The sequence below is a fragment of the Heptranchias perlo genome, unplaced genomic scaffold (genome assembly GCF_035084215.1).
Source record: "Heptranchias perlo isolate sHepPer1 unplaced genomic scaffold, sHepPer1.hap1 HAP1_SCAFFOLD_531, whole genome shotgun sequence".
NCBI lineage: Eukaryota > Metazoa > Chordata > Chondrichthyes > Hexanchiformes > Hexanchidae > Heptranchias > Heptranchias perlo.
This window is the reverse complement of record NW_027139550.1, coordinates 16940-34474: the sequence shown is the minus strand read 5'-3', so window position 1 is coordinate 34474 and position 17535 is coordinate 16940. Positions and strand designations below refer to the sequence as shown.

General features: G+C 45.1%; 1 protein-coding gene across 1 annotated transcript in view; it reads left to right on the top strand.

Moving 5' to 3' along the window:
- The window catches only part of hsp90ab1 (heat shock protein 90, alpha (cytosolic), class B member 1), a 29017-nt gene extending 13595 nt beyond the window's left edge, over positions 1-15422 (top strand). Inside the window, exons 4-11 of the mRNA XM_067980019.1 lie at positions 8770-8927; positions 9842-10156; positions 10591-10756; positions 11567-11757; positions 12539-12686; positions 13327-13595; positions 14175-14508; positions 15023-15422. Of these exons, the coding sequence (XP_067836120.1) occupies positions 8770-8927; positions 9842-10156; positions 10591-10756; positions 11567-11757; positions 12539-12686; positions 13327-13595; positions 14175-14508; positions 15023-15132 (1691 nt within the window). The 3' untranslated portion in view covers positions 15133-15422. The remainder of the gene's footprint in view (positions 1-8769; positions 8928-9841; positions 10157-10590; positions 10757-11566; positions 11758-12538; positions 12687-13326; positions 13596-14174; positions 14509-15022) is intronic.
- Positions 15423-17535: the final 2113 nt, after the last annotated feature.

Sequence of the window (17535 nt, the reverse complement as noted above, 5' to 3'; positions counted from 1 at the left end):
TGTGAAAGGCAAGAGACAGGCTTACCTCTTCAATGCTGAAACATCACCAGTCTTCACTCTTCGGATACCAACAGACCTGCTGCCATATATTCCCAGAATATGTTGCCTTGCATTGAGAGAATTGCTTGTATGCTGGTTTCCTTCGACCTGCGTTGGGGTGCCCTTGTACCACCCCTACCAGACTTGAGCTCTTCCCAGGCCTTTACACCTCCCTATAATGACACAGCTCAGATTGGGGGAAATTCAACTGCTAGAGTGCTTAAGTGCCAAAACAGTCCAGTTGTATTTATGGTGCAATACTAAGCTGTATAGATCAGTGGGTCCCAGGTTCCACTCGAGGCAATGAGGAGTTGGCTTCTGCTGCCTTGTTTTAGCTGCTGGTACCCATCGAACTGTTCAGGAGAAAAGATTAGAAATCTCACTACTCATATTTAATTCAAGGGTCACAGTGTAACATGGCAAGTATTGAAGTATGCTGTGTATAACATTGGAGCATTTGAAGTAAATATATTTACAGCTGCTGCTTTCCAGTGATCATGCTTTAAAACAGAGTGCCATTCTGTCATTTGTCTACATCCTGGTATCAGAATTTACAGACCTATAAATAGTCGTGATGATGTGAATTAGGCTGCTTTGATGAATCAGAACATTTCCACAGTTTAATTGGCACAGCTCACTTATCCCTCACCACATGGGGCTGATTATTTGCTCTATGATCTCATCACTCACTGCACATTGGATGCTTACTGAAAGGCCATTTTGTTACTCTGTCTGCATGAATGTTAGCTGCAGAAGAAAGACTGATCTGTGGGATTATATTAACATGATCATGAGAGTCAGGGTATCAAGTTGAATGTGTGAGCAGAAACAAGCCCCATGTGTTCAGGTGTTTGATATGGCCAGTTGAACACTGGAAATGGGATGAATCAGTTAGAATCATAGAATGGTTACAGCACAGAAGGAGGCCATTCGACCCATCAAGCCCACACTGGCTCTTTGTGAGAACAATCAAGTTAGTCCCATTCTCTTTCCCTGTAAATTTATTCCCTTCAAGTATTTATCCAATTCCTTTTTGAAAGCTGTGATTGAATCTGCTTCCACCACCCTTTCAGGCAGTGCATTCCAGATCATAACTACTCACTTTTTAAAGAAAGCTTTTTCCTCACGTTGCCTGTTTTTTTTGACAATCACCTTAAATCTGTGTCTTCTGATTCGTGACCCATCTGCCAGTGGGAACAGTTTCTCTTTTTTACTTTCTCTAAACCGGTCATAATTTTGAACACTTCTATCAAATCTCCCCTCAACCTTCTCTGCTCTAACAACAAGTCCAGCTTCTCCAGTCTATCCACATAACTGCAGTCCCTCATCCATTGGACCATTCTAGTAAATCTTTTCTGTACCCTCTAAGGCCTTCACATCCTTCCTAAAGTGCGGGGCCCAGAATTGGACACAATACTCCAGTTGTGGCCGAACCGATGTTTTATAAAGGTTCTTCATAACTTCCTTGCTTCTGTACTCTATGCCTCTATTTATAAAGCCCAGGATCCCGTATGCTTTTTTAACCACTTTCTCAATCTGCCCTGCCACTTTCAAGGATGTGTGTACATATACCCAGATCTGTTGTGCCCTTTAGTTTATATTGCCTCTCCTTGTTCTTCCTATCAAAATGTACCACTGCATTTGTGTTAAATTTCATCTGCCATGTGTTCGTCCATTCCACCAGCCTGTCTCTGTCCTCTTGAAGTCTATCACTATCCTCCTCACCATTGACTACCCTTCCATGTTTTGACATCAGCAAATTTTGAAATTGTGCCCTGTACACCCAAGTCCCGCAAGTCATTAATATATCAAAAAGAAGCAGTGGTCCCAGTACTGACCCCTGGGGAACACCACTACACCTCCCTCCAGTCCGAAAAACAACTGTTCACCACTTCTGTTTCCTGTCACTTCGTATGAATATGAAATTGGCTGCCACTGCCCCTTTATTCAATGGGCTTCAGTTTTGCTGACAAGCCTATTCGGCACTTTATAAAACACCTTTTGAAAGTCCATATACACCACATCAACTGCATTGCCCACATCAAAATACTCTATTAAATTAGTTAACACTATTTGCCTTTTAACAAATCTGTGCTGGCCTTCCTTTATTAATCCACACTTGTCCAAGTGACAATTAATTCTGTCCCAGATTATTATTTCTAACAGCTTCCCCACCACCAAGATTAAACTGACTGGCCTGTAGTTGTCTGGTTTATCCTTGCACCCTTTTTTGAACAAGGGTGCAACGTTTGCAATTGTCCAGTCCTTTGGCACCTCCCCCATATCGAAGGAGGATTGGAAGATTATGGCCAGCACCTCTGCAATTTCAACCCGTACTTCCCTCAGCAACCTATGTCGCATCCCATCTGGAACGAGTGACGTATGTACTTTAAGTTCAGCTAGCCTTTCTAGTACCTCCCCTTTATCAATTTTTAGCCCATCCAGTATCTCAACTACCTCTTACTGTGATTTTAGCAGCAGCATCTTGCTTGGTAAAGACAGATGCAAAGTACCTCTGCTTCCATGTGTAGATCTCCTTTATGGTCTCTAATCGGCCCCATCCCTCCTAACTACCCGTTTATGTGCCTATAGAAGACCTTTGGATTCCATTTTATGTCCGCCATCAGTCTATTCTTATACTCTTTGCCCCTCATTTTCTTTTTCATTTCTCTGTGCTTCCTATATTCAGCCTGGTTCTTGCTTGTATTATCAACCTGACATCTGTCATGTGCCCTCTTTTTTCGGCTTTATCTTACACTATCTCGTCATCTAGGGGGCTTTGGTTACCCTACCTTTTCTCCCTCATGGGTATGTACCTAGACTGTACCCGAACAATCTCTTTAAAGGCCGCCCATTGTTAGATTACAGTTTTGCCTGCCAATCTTTGATTCCTGTCTACCTGAACCAGATCAGTTCTCCACCCACTGAAATTGGCCCTCTTCCAATTAAGTATTTTTACTCTAGATTGTTCCTTGTCCTTTTCCCTAACTAATCTAAACCTTATGATACTTTGATTGCTGCTCCCTAAATGTTCCCCCATTGACACTTGCTCCACCTCATTCCCCAGATCCAGCAATGCCTCCTTCCTCATTGGGCCAGAAACACTGATCAAGAAAATTCTCCTGAACACACTTCAGAAATTCCTCCTCCCCTTTACACTATTACTATTCCATATTCCTAAATTAGGATAGTTGAAGTCTCCCATTATCACTACTCTGTATAGTTCTTGCACCTTGCTGTAATTTCCCTGCAAATTTGCTCCTCTATCCTTCCCACTAGTTGGTGGCCTATAGAATACACTCTAGTGTAATGGCACCTCTATTGATTCTTAATCTAACCAAATAGATTCTGTCCTTGACTCCTCCAGGACATCCCCTCTCTCCACCACTGCAATATCTTCAATCAACACTGCCCCTCCTTTCTTTCCTGAACACCTTGTATCCAGGAATATTTAGTACCCAGTCCTGCTTTTTTTTTGAACCAGGTCTCGTTGCCACTACATCATATTCCCATGTGGCTATTTGCATCTGCAGCTCACCAACCTTATTAACCACACTTCACGTGTTTGCACACATGCACTCATCTATTAGACCTTCTCGTGTTCTTAGTCTGATCCCAGCTAATACGCACTGCCTAAGGGGGTGGTGGAGGCAGATTCAATCATGGCCTTCAAAAGGGAACTAGATGAGTACTTGAAAGGAAAAAATTTGCATGGCTCCACGGGAGTGGGACTAGCCGGATTGCTCTTAAATAGAGCCGGCACTGTCTCTTGGCTGAAAGGTTACAGCACGGAAGGCAGCCAATGATTCTATAATAATGTACTATCTTACTCTAGTGCTGTGTCTCTCTCAATCCTTTGTGCACCATGTTTCTCTCTAATGCTACATCCTGGTACCCATCCCCTGCCAAATTGATTTAAACCCTCTCCCACAGTGCTATTGAACCTACCCCCCCCTCCAGGGGAGGACATTGGTCCCATCTGTCTTGAACAGGTCCCTCCTCTAGAACTAGTCCCAATGCCCCAAGAATTTGAAGCCTGCCCCCTTCTGCACCATGTCTCTAGCCACACATTAACCTGCCTTATCTTCCTATTTCTGTACTTAATAGTGCATGGCACTGGGAGTAATCCAGAGATTACTACCTTTTGAGGTCCTCCCTAGCTCCTGAAACTGTAGCTGGAGGACCTCAACCCTTTCCTATGTCGGTGGTACCCACATAGACCATGACTTCTGGCTGTTCTTCTTTCCCTGCGGAATGTTCTGCACCCCCTCTGATGTCCTTTACCCTGGCACCAGGGAGGCAACGCACCTTGCAATACACAAACTTCTGTCTGTCCCCATGACTATCAAATTGCTTATGACTACTGCATTTCTACACTTCAAAGTCTTCCTCTCTTCCCCCCCCCCCCCTCCCCAATGCAGTTCTTTTCTCCATGGTGCCATGCTCAGGACTGCACTCCTTCGAGGTGTTGTCACCCTCACTGGCATTCTGAGAGCCACACACACCCAGAAGATTCTTTGGGTAATTTTGGGTTTTACACTCCACTTAGGATCCAAGTGTTCGGATGCAGGTCCAAGACCCTAACATTAAACATAAATACATTCCTGTACTGACTGTTTAAACATGGTTGGGAGTGTGCAGCCTCCCAATGTGAGCAAATTCCAGCAGTTGCTCTTACAGTATGTGTAGAAGTTCAAGATGGTTTGGGGGCTTCCCCTTGCTCTAGTATTTGAACTGTTAATTACTTAGTCGTTACACAGCTCAGAAGCATTTGACATCTCAGTGCAAGGCTGTTGTAGCATCTAATCACATCAGCTGCTGGGTCTGGGTACCTGGATGTGTTTGTGCTTCAGCTCCATCAGTCTCTCGTTGAAGTAGTCTTCCAGACTCTTGTCGTGGAATTGCCCATTGTTTTTGCTGGAGCTTAGGAGTGTGTAATCCCCAGCCAATCCTGCAATGCTTTGGAATTGGAGACTCCATTGGACAAGGGAGTGAACGGCTGCTGTGTTCTCTGTTTTCTGGGAGTTGCTATTCCCTTTCCAGCTTGGAATGTTGAGAGCGGGGCTGGAGTGAAGTCTTACCGGCAGACTCCTTGTAGCCTAAAGTTAGGATGGGGTTTGGGGAGATGATGAGAATTGGTTAGCAGTTTTGTATAAGTATTTTTTAAAAATTAAGTCTGATGCCTGAAGTTGGAAAGATATCTAGGGATGCCATGAGGAGAGTACCAGGCTATTTTTAATGGGGGTATTCCTCTCTTTAAACTTTCCTCTATTCAATTACAGGCGGTTGACAGTAAAATGAGGTTTTATTGGTGGGTGCTTGAATTTCCATCATGTGGAGATGCCGGTGATGGACTGGGGTTGACAATTGTAAACAATTTTACAACACCAAGTTATAGTCCAGCAATTTTATTTTAAATTCACAAGCTTTCGGAGATTTTCTCCTTCCTCAGGCAAATGTTTTTTGCAAAAAACATTTGCCTGAGGAAGGAGAAAATCTCCGAAAGCTTGTGAATTTAAAATAAAATTGCTGGACTATAACTTGGTGTTGTAAAATTGTTTACAATTGAATTTCCATCCTTCACCCCAATGCGGTGCTGCAGCGTGATTCCTTTATTCCCCCTCCCGGTTTACCTTATTGATCGTTCTATTGGGGAGAGGCCTGACTGGTCTATACTTCAATCAAAACAGAAAATGCTGGAAATACTCAGCAAGTCGGGCAGCATCTGGAGAAAGAGTGTGTTTCAGGTTGATGACCCTTCATCAGAGCTGGGCAGTCTGTTTACTCCCAGTTCTGACGAAGGGTCATCGACCTGAAACGTGACCTCGGTTGTTCTCCACAGATGCTGCCTGACTTGCTGAGTACTTCCAGCATTTTCTATTACTTCAGATTTCCAGCATCTGCAGTATTTTGCTTTTGGCCTACACTTCATATTGTCCTTTGGGGCAAGAAGCCCTTCTCTCAAACCAGAATCCATGCAATTCTTCAGACAAGCTGCAAGTTAGGGGTGGGAGGTGAGGTATAGGGGTATGTAAAGGCCTCTGCTGGAGTTAATGTCAGATTTAAATGTCCTATTTTGTGATCTAGTCCAAATGGAACATTTGGTCCAGTGAAGCTGTCCTGTGACATGGGGAAACATGAGTAGCAGAAATACAAAAGGTGGAAGTGCTGTGGGAGAGCAGCCATGTAAGGACAGAGAAGGTGGTGTCAAACCATAGCTAATGAGATAGCTGAACTGGGCCCAGTCACTCAGTTGTGCTGTCATTTTTAAAAGTGGTATATAATACCAGAGTGTGGTATACCCTACTGGCTCCTATCTCCCATATCTTTTGTAAACAATTTTACAACACCAAGTTATACTCCAGCAATTTTATTTTAAATTCACAAGCTTTCGGAGGCTTCCTCCTTCCTCAGGTGAATGTTGTGGAAATGAAATCCTCATTTCCACAACATTCACCTGAGGAAGGAGGAAGCCTCCGAAAGCTTGTGAATTTAAAATAAAATTGCTGGAGTATAACTTGGTGTTGTAAAATTGTTTACAATTGTCAACCCCAGTCCATCACCAGCATCTCCACATCATATCTCCCATATCAGACAGGGGTTGCTCCCTCAAATAACTGAGATCAAATGACATCCCCTAACCAGGTAGTGTGTAACAGTTCCAGTGGAGATGCCATTCCAGCAGAGTCAGACTAACAATCCAAGAGGAGCAATGGCTTATTGTGAACTTACCTTGCATGGTCCAGCATGCTTATGGCCATTCACCATTATCTGCTATTTTCAGTGAGCATCCTCTTGTCCCTAGTGCAGTTGATGCTATCCTAAGGTTCTTTGAGACTGTATAAAGAGGGTTCACAGTAGTCATATTGCCACTGTATTACACACTAGGCAGAGAGTAAAAGATAAAACAGTTCAAATAGACCCACCTTGAGATCTTGGAAGCCTGGGTACTCTGGAATGCTGGGCATGGGGCACATGCTGGTGCTGTTGGATCGGCGCCGTGCTGCGGTTTTCTGGGAGTGAGCAGAAAAGGGTCCCTTGTAGTCGGTACAGCTCATGGTGAAAACTGCTCCCTCCTTTGTAGCTAGCATCTCGATCATCGCTGTACTCGGGCCTGCTTTTTATTGAAGGCTTGTGGCATTAATGATGTCACTAATCATGACCAGGTGCCTCGGCACGATTAACCTGTTGAATCACGGGATTACTTGCTCCTTTCCAAATCGGATAGTGGATTTGACTGGAATAAAACTACTTAATCCATTCAAGGCTTCCTGGAGGGAGAGCAGGTGGGTTCATTAAGTAAATGCATAACTGATGACGCTGGGTTGACTGGAATAGTACGTCCGCAGCGTGATTAACTTACTGATGCACCTGTTGTCAGAATCCTAAACACGAGCATTAAATCGGAATACACAGACGGCTAAACTAACAATCGTGCTGGGTTTATATAAAAACTGATTGGTTGGGTGTGGCCCAAAAAGTCATGGCACCTAATTAAAGCTTACATTTCATTTATTCAGTCACTAACCCAGTGGCTTTGTGACTGGGATATTTATCTTCATCTCACCACCTCTGTCTTCCCCCTACTCCCATATTAAGTTAGTTCACACTGGGGGTGACAGCTTGTGGTAGATAGAAAGTGTCTTAATAAATAAGCAGATGGCAGAGAGTTTTGCAGTATCTGTAATACCTTGCCGTTAGTCATGGTGTTTAATGCTGATATTTTGCTGCTAATTTGCAGACTTTTCTCGGTTTTCCTGTCTCAGTTTAGCAGATCTGATGGATTGGTAATGAGAGGAGAGGCTGCAGTTGCTTTCTACTTTCATGTGGAAAGTTCATGTTGCCTTTTACCCTGACCTCTGGTGGAACAGTAAGAACTGGTGCGTGCATTCACCTTAGCCTGGAACATTCTGTTCAAGTGTGAACATCAGTTTTTCCAAGGACTGTTCGTGCCTCGAGTCCGGTTGCTAATTGCTGTTTTTTCTGCCATGGTTTAATGATTTGTGCAATATGGGGAAACTACACCACCTCAAAGCAGCTTTTTAAACACCAATGTTGCTCCATTAGTGTCTGCTGCTTGACTAAAATACATGGAGAACCTGGACATCTCAGCACAGGGGCTCTTTAAACTGGGAGACATGGTATCAATCGAACTGGTTCAATTATTGCAGAAAGGGACTGCTTGGTGTTATACTGAAAGTGCTGGTTTAATCTCTGGTCAGTGCTGAGTTAGCTAATCTCCACCATGGGCTAGGGGTGAGCAGTCGGTCAGGGTTCTCATTGCTGATCATTATCTAGTGCCCAATAGAAGGTAATTGAGTGAAGATGCAATCTGACCTGGCTGTGATGCTCTCCATGGTGGAATGCCTTACTGACTATTTCCTGTCTAGGCACATTGGGAGAGCAAGTAGCCTCCCCATGATGGGTGGAGATTGAAGTGACTGACTGTGTACTACACAGCCAGTCCCCCAAATTCTTCCTCAGAATCAAACATGACAGGTTCAGGAACTGGCATTAAAAGGTGGAGTTGCCATAGCTAGCAGAATGACTGCTTCCTGTTTCTAGGATGCTGATGAAGCTGGCTGCTCTGCTCCTTTCAGTCTTACATTGTGCTGATCTTGAGGTTGATGGCTCCTGGACAAGGATGTTTAGATGTTTCTAACTGTTTAGGTTGGTGGAAGTGCAGGAGCTGTGTATCCAGTATATTAATTCCTATATTTTGCTCATCAGGAAAGGGTGATGGGGATGACTCTGCTGATACAATCTCACGTGGTACAAAGGTTGTCCTGCACCTGAAGGAGGATCAGGCTGAGTACCTGGAGGAGAAGAGGATCAAGGAGGTTGTGAAGAAACACTCTCAGTTCATCGGCTATCCCATCACTCTCTTTGTAAGTACTGAAATGCTTATGGCTCTACCCTTTTTATATAGTTCATCGGGCCCCAACACCCCTTCAGTGTAACTGCTATAGTGTTCATGTTGTAGGACTGCCCTCTGTGTCTGTCTGTCACTCTCTGTCCCAGTGCCTTGGAAACTCCTGTTTATTTTGCGGGGTGGATTTTACAGCCCAGGCAGTTCTAAAACATTGGAATTGGGGGAAAAACTCAGTCCTTGCTGAAGTACTCCTTTGCAGCATGCTCAATGGTGATTTATCCTGAGAAACCAATGGATTAAAGTATACTGTCGCAGTCTCTTTCAGAGAGCTGTGCTGGGTGTGATGTTCCCCTTTGGTGGTCTGTGTTTAGCTCACTCTTAACCCAAATGATATAAATTGGGAGTTGATCCAAATTGCATCCAATTGCCTTTTGTTTGTCCTTGTTAAATGGTTACAGCTTGCTGTGGTTCTCAGTGCTTTAGTCTGCACCTCTAGTGTTGTCTTGCTTCTCTACCAGTCTGTTTGCTGTTGTGACGTAGGCTGCTTTAAGTTCTATTTGTATAGGAGCTGTAAAGGTAGAGCAGCAATTGAAATGTGAGACAATATGTGCCTTTTGAATGATGTGTTCAATCTGTTGGACATTGAGATCTCCATTATCCACCATTATAGTGGAGTGCTGTTACTGTGAAAAGTGAGAATTTCTTGCTGCTCAGTCAGATTTGCTGATTACAGTAAATTTTAATCTTGCCTGGGTACTCTTATTGCAGTGTGGGTGTTCCTGGTACACCCACACAATCCAGGAACAGGGTGGGTGCTTGTAGATTTTGGAGGAGGAGAGGAAAAGATGGGCAGTGGTGACAACCTTGTGATTTGGTGTCTGTTAATCTGATGTAAAATGTGACCATGGATGACCACTGACTTTTCTTCAGGTTGAGAAGGAACGGGACAAGGAGATCAGTGATGACGAGGCAGAGACAGAGGAAAAGACTGAGAAAGAGGAAGATGCAGAAAAGGAAGAAGGGGAGAAGCCCAAGATCGAAGATGTAGGGTCTGATGAGGAAGAAGATGGTGAAAAGAAGGACAAGAAGAAGACCAAGAAAATCAAGGAGAAATATATTGACCAGGAAGAATTGAACAAAACCAAACCAATCTGGACTCGCAATCACGATGACATTACCCAGGAGGAGTATGGCGAGTTCTACAAGAGCCTCACTAATGACTGGGAGGACCATCTTGCTGTGAAGGTGAGATGGAGTTTGTTAATGTGATTAAAAGACTTGTACTTATCAAACCGTATGTTAGGACTGTAACTCCTACAGCATACCAGGCCAGGTATATTGTGGAATAGAGCAAGAGTAATGCTCCCAACCTGGAGACTGCCAGCTGCTCTGAGAAGGGAGATGGATGTCCCCAGGTAACTTACTACTTCCACAACCCAATAACCCTCTTAACTTTATTTCAGACTTGTCTCCCTGGTGCTTGACCCCTTCACCCAAAACTGTTTCAGTTCCCCTCATCATGAAAATTTCAGTTATGTCAAAATCCATTCCAAAGACTGCTCTGAATCATTGCTCAGAACAGATCCTGATGCCTGGTGTGTCTGGGTGTTTGTGTTAAACAGAAGGTAGCAGAGATTGGTTAGTTGTGAGGATAACTTGTTGCTTTTTCTCATCCCCAGCATTTCTCTGTTGAGGGCCAGCTGGAATTCCGTGCCCTCTTGTTCATTCCCAGGCGGGCTCCCTTTGACCTCTTTGAGAACAAGAAGAAGAAGAACAACATCAAGCTGTATGTTCGCAGGGTCTTCATCATGGACAGTTGTGAGGAGCTGATCCCAGAGTATCTCAGTGAGTGCCTAGTACTAGAACCATGGTGGGATATGGATGTGTTTTGGGGCTCTGGAGGGGCAAAGCAATGTTTCCCTCACTGTAATTTACACTGCATTACTGTTCCTTTCCCATGCTCAAGTTCTATTTCCAGTTCCTGTTTGTAAATTATTCCTCTGACAGAATCTCTTGATGCTTTTGTTTTATTTTTTGCTGCACCCAAAGTTCTGTTTTCCTTTACACTGGGCTTGCACAGCGTCTGTCCTGGTTCAGTGCAGGGTGTACATCTTAATATTGAATAGGTTCACTTTCACGGTTACAGTGCAGCAGATGGGCTAATTTGGTGCCCTGCAATCTGGTCAGCCTGGTAACAGCTGCTTGTTGGAGTAGTCTGGAGTAGTGTAGCCTGCCGTGGCAGGCTGTGACATTGGTAATTTGTGGAATAGCACCAGGGGGGAGAGAAACCCTTAAGTTTCCAGGTTGCTCCAGCGTTAGGGTTAGGTGGCCATTAATCCCTTTCAGATGTTGATTGACTTGCTGTGCATTTTGTGTTTACAATCTTGGATGAGTATTGATTTATACCCTAGTCACTTCACAACTTCAGAATTTTCATTTTGTATGTGTAAAACTCAAGCCTAGCTTATGCTAAACACAAGTCTGGAGTTCTGTGGCCTCTGTGGACTTCAGCACAGTGTTACATTTCTGATGGCAATTAGCTTGTAGCCCAAGTATCTGTAGAACTTGACTCTTCTGGACTTGTACACTAACAGGGTTTCCTCCTTTGCTTCACACCTGATGTATGGCTGTGTATAAATCCCATTTTTTAACCAGACTTTGTTCGTGGTGTGGTGGACTCTGAGGACCTGCCCTTGAACATCTCCCGTGAGATGCTGCAGCAGAGCAAGATCCTGAAGGTCATCCGCAAGAACATAGTCAAGAAGTGCCTGGAGCTGTTCTGTGAGCTGGCAGAGGACAAGGAGAACTACAAGAAATTCTACGAGCAGTTCTCAAAGAACCTCAAGGTGAGGGTGGTGGGGGAGGGGTTGTTTCTTGCAGCGCTGTATCGGTGTGCGGCTTGTATGGGGGGATCTAGGTGAGGGGGTCTCTGCTTAGTCTAGGTATAGTCTGGCAATGTCCTTGCAGGATCTCATGGAGTGCTTGACTTGGGAATAACACGTTAACTTTATAATGGATACTTATTGGAAGAATCTCTCAAACCTCTAATCTGATTACATCAGAATGCAGGGGTGACAGGTGCACAGGTCTCTGTGTGGCTGATGCTGGATTAATGAGACCCATAATGTCTACACTGTACAAGTGCTCAGGAAAACAGGTGTTTGGGTTTGCACGGGCCTGTGGAGCACAGCTGAGTAATGTAAATGGGGGGGGACGAGGGTGCATAGCTCGTCTACAAAAGACTAGCAATTGAAGGAAGAAGGTTCCTTTAAATATACTGTTGTACAGTGTAACTTGGTAAATGGAACGGGTTTTCAAGTACATTGATGTTATAATCCCACTGGGTAAGGGTCCATTGTTACTCCCTTTGAGTCATTGCTCTCTGTTCTGTGAGCCTTTCCTGGTGTGCCTGGCTACTGATTTCAGGAAGATTGAAGTGCCCCAGAGGGTGGGAGTATTGTCTGTTTTAATCATCACATCCTAACATTTAACAAAAACCAGCAAATGGTCCTTTCAGTACATTGATGTGAGTGGTTTGTCTGCGAGTTTGCAGAGTTGCTGTAATGTAGTATAATAGCTGACTTCCTTGTAGTGTTTCCCTTTCTCTAAATGTCAAATCTTCTACAGCTCGGTATCCACGAGGACTCTCAGAATCGCAAGAAGCTGTCTGAACTGCTGCGTTACCACACCTCCCAGTCTGGAGATGAACTCACCCCACTGGCAGACTATGTCTCCCGCATGAAGGAAAACCAGAAGTGCATCTACTACATCACTGGTGGGTTGTAGTTTAGTGAGAACAAGCTGGGTATTTACAGCAGGGTGGGTGGGAGAAGGGCCAGTCTGGCTCCATATCCTGACTAGTGAGATTGGAGAATTCAGCAATCCAAATGCTCAGTGCAGTTGTGTCTTTGCTGTACTGGAGATTTTCTTTCTGCCCACCAGTTAATCACTGAGGGTATTTGATCTGCACTCGGCCCTTTCATGGCACTCTGCTGGCCAGTGTCCAAGAGCAACACCAACTAAAGTCAGCAATTTGGCTGTCTGCGAGATTGCAAAAATATGCCTCATTCTATGCTGTCACAGGGCCTCAGTCTTTGGCTTCCATTAAAGCCAACCTGACTACAGCACTGGCAGCAAGATTGCTGGTGCATGTGGCTTTAAAGCTACAGCAGCCATGGTCCTCTCCTTCCCTGTACTACATACTCGTTTGTGCCAGTGGGTGGAAGATGTAGCCTGCTGTCCTCAGACATTGTTACAAGCTCAAAGCAAGGACGATGGGAGGAGTTGTGCTGGTTCATGATAACCCAATGGTACTGATGGCACTGGGTACAGAATTCCAATTGCAGCATCACCAGTCCTCCCGTACAGATGAACAGAAGACGTTTTATGTTGCTGTTTCCTGTCGCCCTCTTTAGGGGAGAGCAAAGACCAAGTAGCTAACTCTGCCTTTGTGGAGCGTGTGAGGAAGCGGGGCTTTGAGGTGGTGTACATGACTGAGCCCATCGACGAGTACTGTGTGCAGCAGCTGAAGGAGTTTGATGGTAAGCAGCTTGTGTCCGTCACAAAGGAGGGCCTCGAGCTGCCTGAGGATGAGGAGGAGAAGAAGAAACATGAAGATGACCGAGCCAAGTATGACAATCTGTGCAAGCTCATGAAAGAGATCTTGGACAAGAAGGTGGAGAAGGTAAGGCAGCAGATGGTTCATTCAAAGCCTTTCAAGATAAGAGCTTCAGTTTGAAATGATTTACTCACATACTGTCTGTAACTGTCTTGGTTCTTGTGCAGTGCTGTGTAACACTGGGTATAGTTCAGGGTTTTTGACCATTAAATGTTCAGTTATCTCCCCAAATAACTCTGCTCAGTGTACTACTGACCCATGGGATCGGGAAGGACCCAGGTTTGATTCCTGCTACAGGCAGTTAGCTGACCTTAACTCTGCTGCCTGTGGGGAAACTGCAGTTGGCTTCTTCCCTGGACTAGGGAGGGGAAAGCAGCTGAGGTTTCCACTTCTGACCAATACACAATACAGTATCCAGCAGGGATTGTTAACATTCACTGTCTGGGCTCGTGAATGAGATACCTGGGGGGCTGTTGGCAGCTGTAGAATTGTACTCCTGCAAGAGTCAGCACCTCGGTGGAATCTGCTGCTGCTGGTGTACGAAGTATCCTATCATAGACCAGTGAGACAAGAGAAGGTTGTAACTGCAGAGGTAAGTTACAATTAAAGGAACAGATTTGATGTGTGAATCTCTCCCTGCCTTAGGTAACTGTTTCCAACCGGCTTGTATCCTCCCCTTGCTGCATTGTGACCAGCACCTATGGTTGGACTGCTAACATGGAGAGGATCATGAAGGCTCAGGCCCTGAGGGACAACTCAACCATGGGCTACATGATGGCCAAGAAACACTTGGAGATCAACCCCGACCACCCAATCGTGGACACCCTGAGGCAGAAGGCTGACGCAGACAAGAATGACAAAGCTGTTAAGGACCTTGTGATCCTGCTGTTCGAGACAGCGCTGTTATCCTCAGGGTTTTCATTGGATGATCCCCAGACGCACTCGAACCGTATCTACCGAATGATCAAGTTGGGTCTCGGTAAGTGGCTGTGAATGAACAGTTTAACCTGATGATTTCATTTCATTGCTAGCTTTATCCTATTTCACATGGTTTTGGTTCCCTGATGGGGAAGGAACCAGCCTCTATTTTGCTGCCCCCCGTGATAATATGGCGGATAAAGGTGCAACCAAATGATGCCCGTGACCCCTCACGACCTTGTGTATCCCTGCCTCAGTAGGTAGCAGTGTGGTACTTCACGGCCATCCCTGCTCTGCTGTTGGCTGATCTTGGCTGGGGCTGCTGTTCTTGTTAGTCAGTGGTCTCAGCTGGAATATCTGCACAAAGACTAGGTTGGACTTGACCAGTGCTCTGAGGTTCAGTGCCCAATCCTAAGCTAGATGGCTAAAGTATGGGGTGGCAAGTGGAAAAACAGGGCCTTGTCACATCTCACGTCCCAAATGTTTCAGTAATATGGTGGGTGAAATATTACATTGGTACTTGCACTGAGTTTGAGATTTTCCACTGGTGCTGAATTTGATTGTCTGTTTAAAAGGCATTGACGATGATGAAGTGTGTGTAGAAGAGCCCACCTCACAAGCTGCCGAAGAGATCCCACCCTTGGAGGGAGATGAAGATGCATCCCGCATGGAGGAAGTGGACTGAAGCTGCCCTCTTCCTGTCCCACATTCTTTCTTCCTGTATTCAAATTGGACTGCTGTATTTAATTTGGACTTTCAAAAGGAACTGTTGTGCAGTGTGTGTAAAGTAATGATCGTCTGACCCGTCTGGTCAGACCAACATGGGGACTGCTCCCTTTGGGGGAGTGGTGAGTGAGCCTTGCATTGCACTACAGCCTTTATCAGATGTTGCTGTCCCTTTTTTTTTTAAAAAGCATGTCATTTTTATTTTTGCAGCTGTGTGCTGTGAAATAAAATCTGAAACCACTGGCATAAGTGAGACTCTGATTTTATTGTGTTGGAAAGTTGGTGTTTGAGAACAATTAAGTGAGTGGAGTTCCTATTCAGTCCAGCTTCAAATACACCAGGACAGACTTCATGTTGAGGTGGGACAGCAAACAGAACTCAATTGGCTATAGAAATAGAATCATAGAAAATTTACAGCACAGAAGGAGGCCATTCGGCCCATGTCCACACCAGCTGAGAAACGAGCCAATCAGCCTAATCCCATATTTGGTCCGTAGCCCTGTAGGTCACGGCTCTTCAGGTGCACATCCAGGTACTTTTTAAATGAGTTGAGGGTTTCTGCCTCTACCACCCTCAGGCAGTGAGTTCCAGACCCCCACCACCCTCTGGGGGGGAAAAAGTTTCCTCATTTCCATTCTAATCCTTCTACCAATCACTTAAAATCTGTGCCCCCTGGTTATTGACCCCTCTGCTAAGGGAAATAGGTCCTTCCTATCCACTCTATCTAGGCTCCTCGTAATTTTGTACACCTCAATTAAATCACCCCTCAGCCTCCTCTGTTCCAAGGAAAACAACCCCAGCCTATCCAATCTGTCACCATAGCTAAAATTCTCCAGCCCTGGCAACATCCTTGTAAATCTCCTCTGCACCCTCTCTAGTGCAATCACATCTTTCCTGTAATGTGGTGACCAGAACTGTGCACAGTACTCGAGCTGTGGTCTAACTAGTGTTTTATACAGTTCCAGCATAACATCCCTGCTCTTATATTCTATGCCTTGGCTAATAAAAGAAAGTATCCAGTATGCTGCCTTAACCACCTTATCTACCTGTCCTGCTACCTTCAGGGATCTGTGGACATGCACTCCAAGGTCCCTCACTTCCTCTACACCTCTCAGTATCCTCCCATTTATTATGTACTCCCTTGCCTTGTTTGCTCTCCCTAAATGCATTACCTCACACTTCTCTGGATTGAACTCCATTTGCCACTTTTCTGCCCACCTGACCAGTCCATTGATATCTTCCTGCAGTCTACAGTTTTCCTCCTCACTATCAACCACATGGCATAACTGTCATCTGCAAATTTCTTAATCATGCCCCCTATGTTCATGTCCAAATCATTAATCGTACCACAAAAAGCAACGGACCTAGTACCAAGCCCTGTGGCATCCTGCTGGAAACAGCCTTCCAGTCCCAAAAACACCTGTTGACCATTACCCTTTGCTTCCTGCCACTGAGTCAATTTGCCACATTCCCTTGGATCCCATGGGCCTTTACTTTTTAGACCAGTCTGCCATATGGAACCTTGTCAAAAGCCTTGCTAAAATCCATGTAGACTACATCGATAGCACTACCCTCATTGACCCTCCTTGTCACCGCCTTAAGTCCGTGCCTTTTTAGATGACAGTTTATCCTCCCGCAGAATTGATTCCAATAATTTGCCCCCCACCGGCTGACTGGCCTGTAATTACTTGGTCTATCATTCGCTCCCTTTTTAAACAACGATACGACGTTAGTCCTCCAATCCTCCGGCACAACGCCTGTATCCAGTGAAGTTTGGAAAATGATTATTAAAGCCTCCGCTATTTCCTCCCTGGCTTTTAACAGCCTGAGACACATTTCATCTGGCCCTGGTGATTTATCTACTTTCAAAGATGCTAATCCCCTTAATACTTCACCCCTCACTGTTCATCCCATCCAATATTTCATACTCCTCAATTTCAATCCCTGCATCAACCCCCTCTTCTGAAGACAGATGCAAAGCATTCATTAAGGACCATGCCCACATCTTCCGCCTTCACGCATAGGTTACCTTTTTCGTCTCTAATAGGCCCTGCTCTGTAATTTTTTTTTATTTGTTCATGGGATGTGGGCGTCGCTGGCGAGGCCGGCATTTATTGCCCATCACTAATCGCCCTTGAGAAGGTGGTGGTGAGCCGCCTTCTTGAACCGCTGCAGTCCGTGTGGTGACGGTTCTCCCACAGTGCTGTGAGGAAGGGAGTTCCAGGATTTTGACCCAGCGACAATGAAGGAACGGCGATATATTTCCAAGTCGGGATGGTGTGTGACTTGGAGGGGAACGTGCAGGTGGTGTTGTTCCCATGTGCCTGCTGCTCTTGTCCTTCTAGGTGGTAGAGGTCGCGGG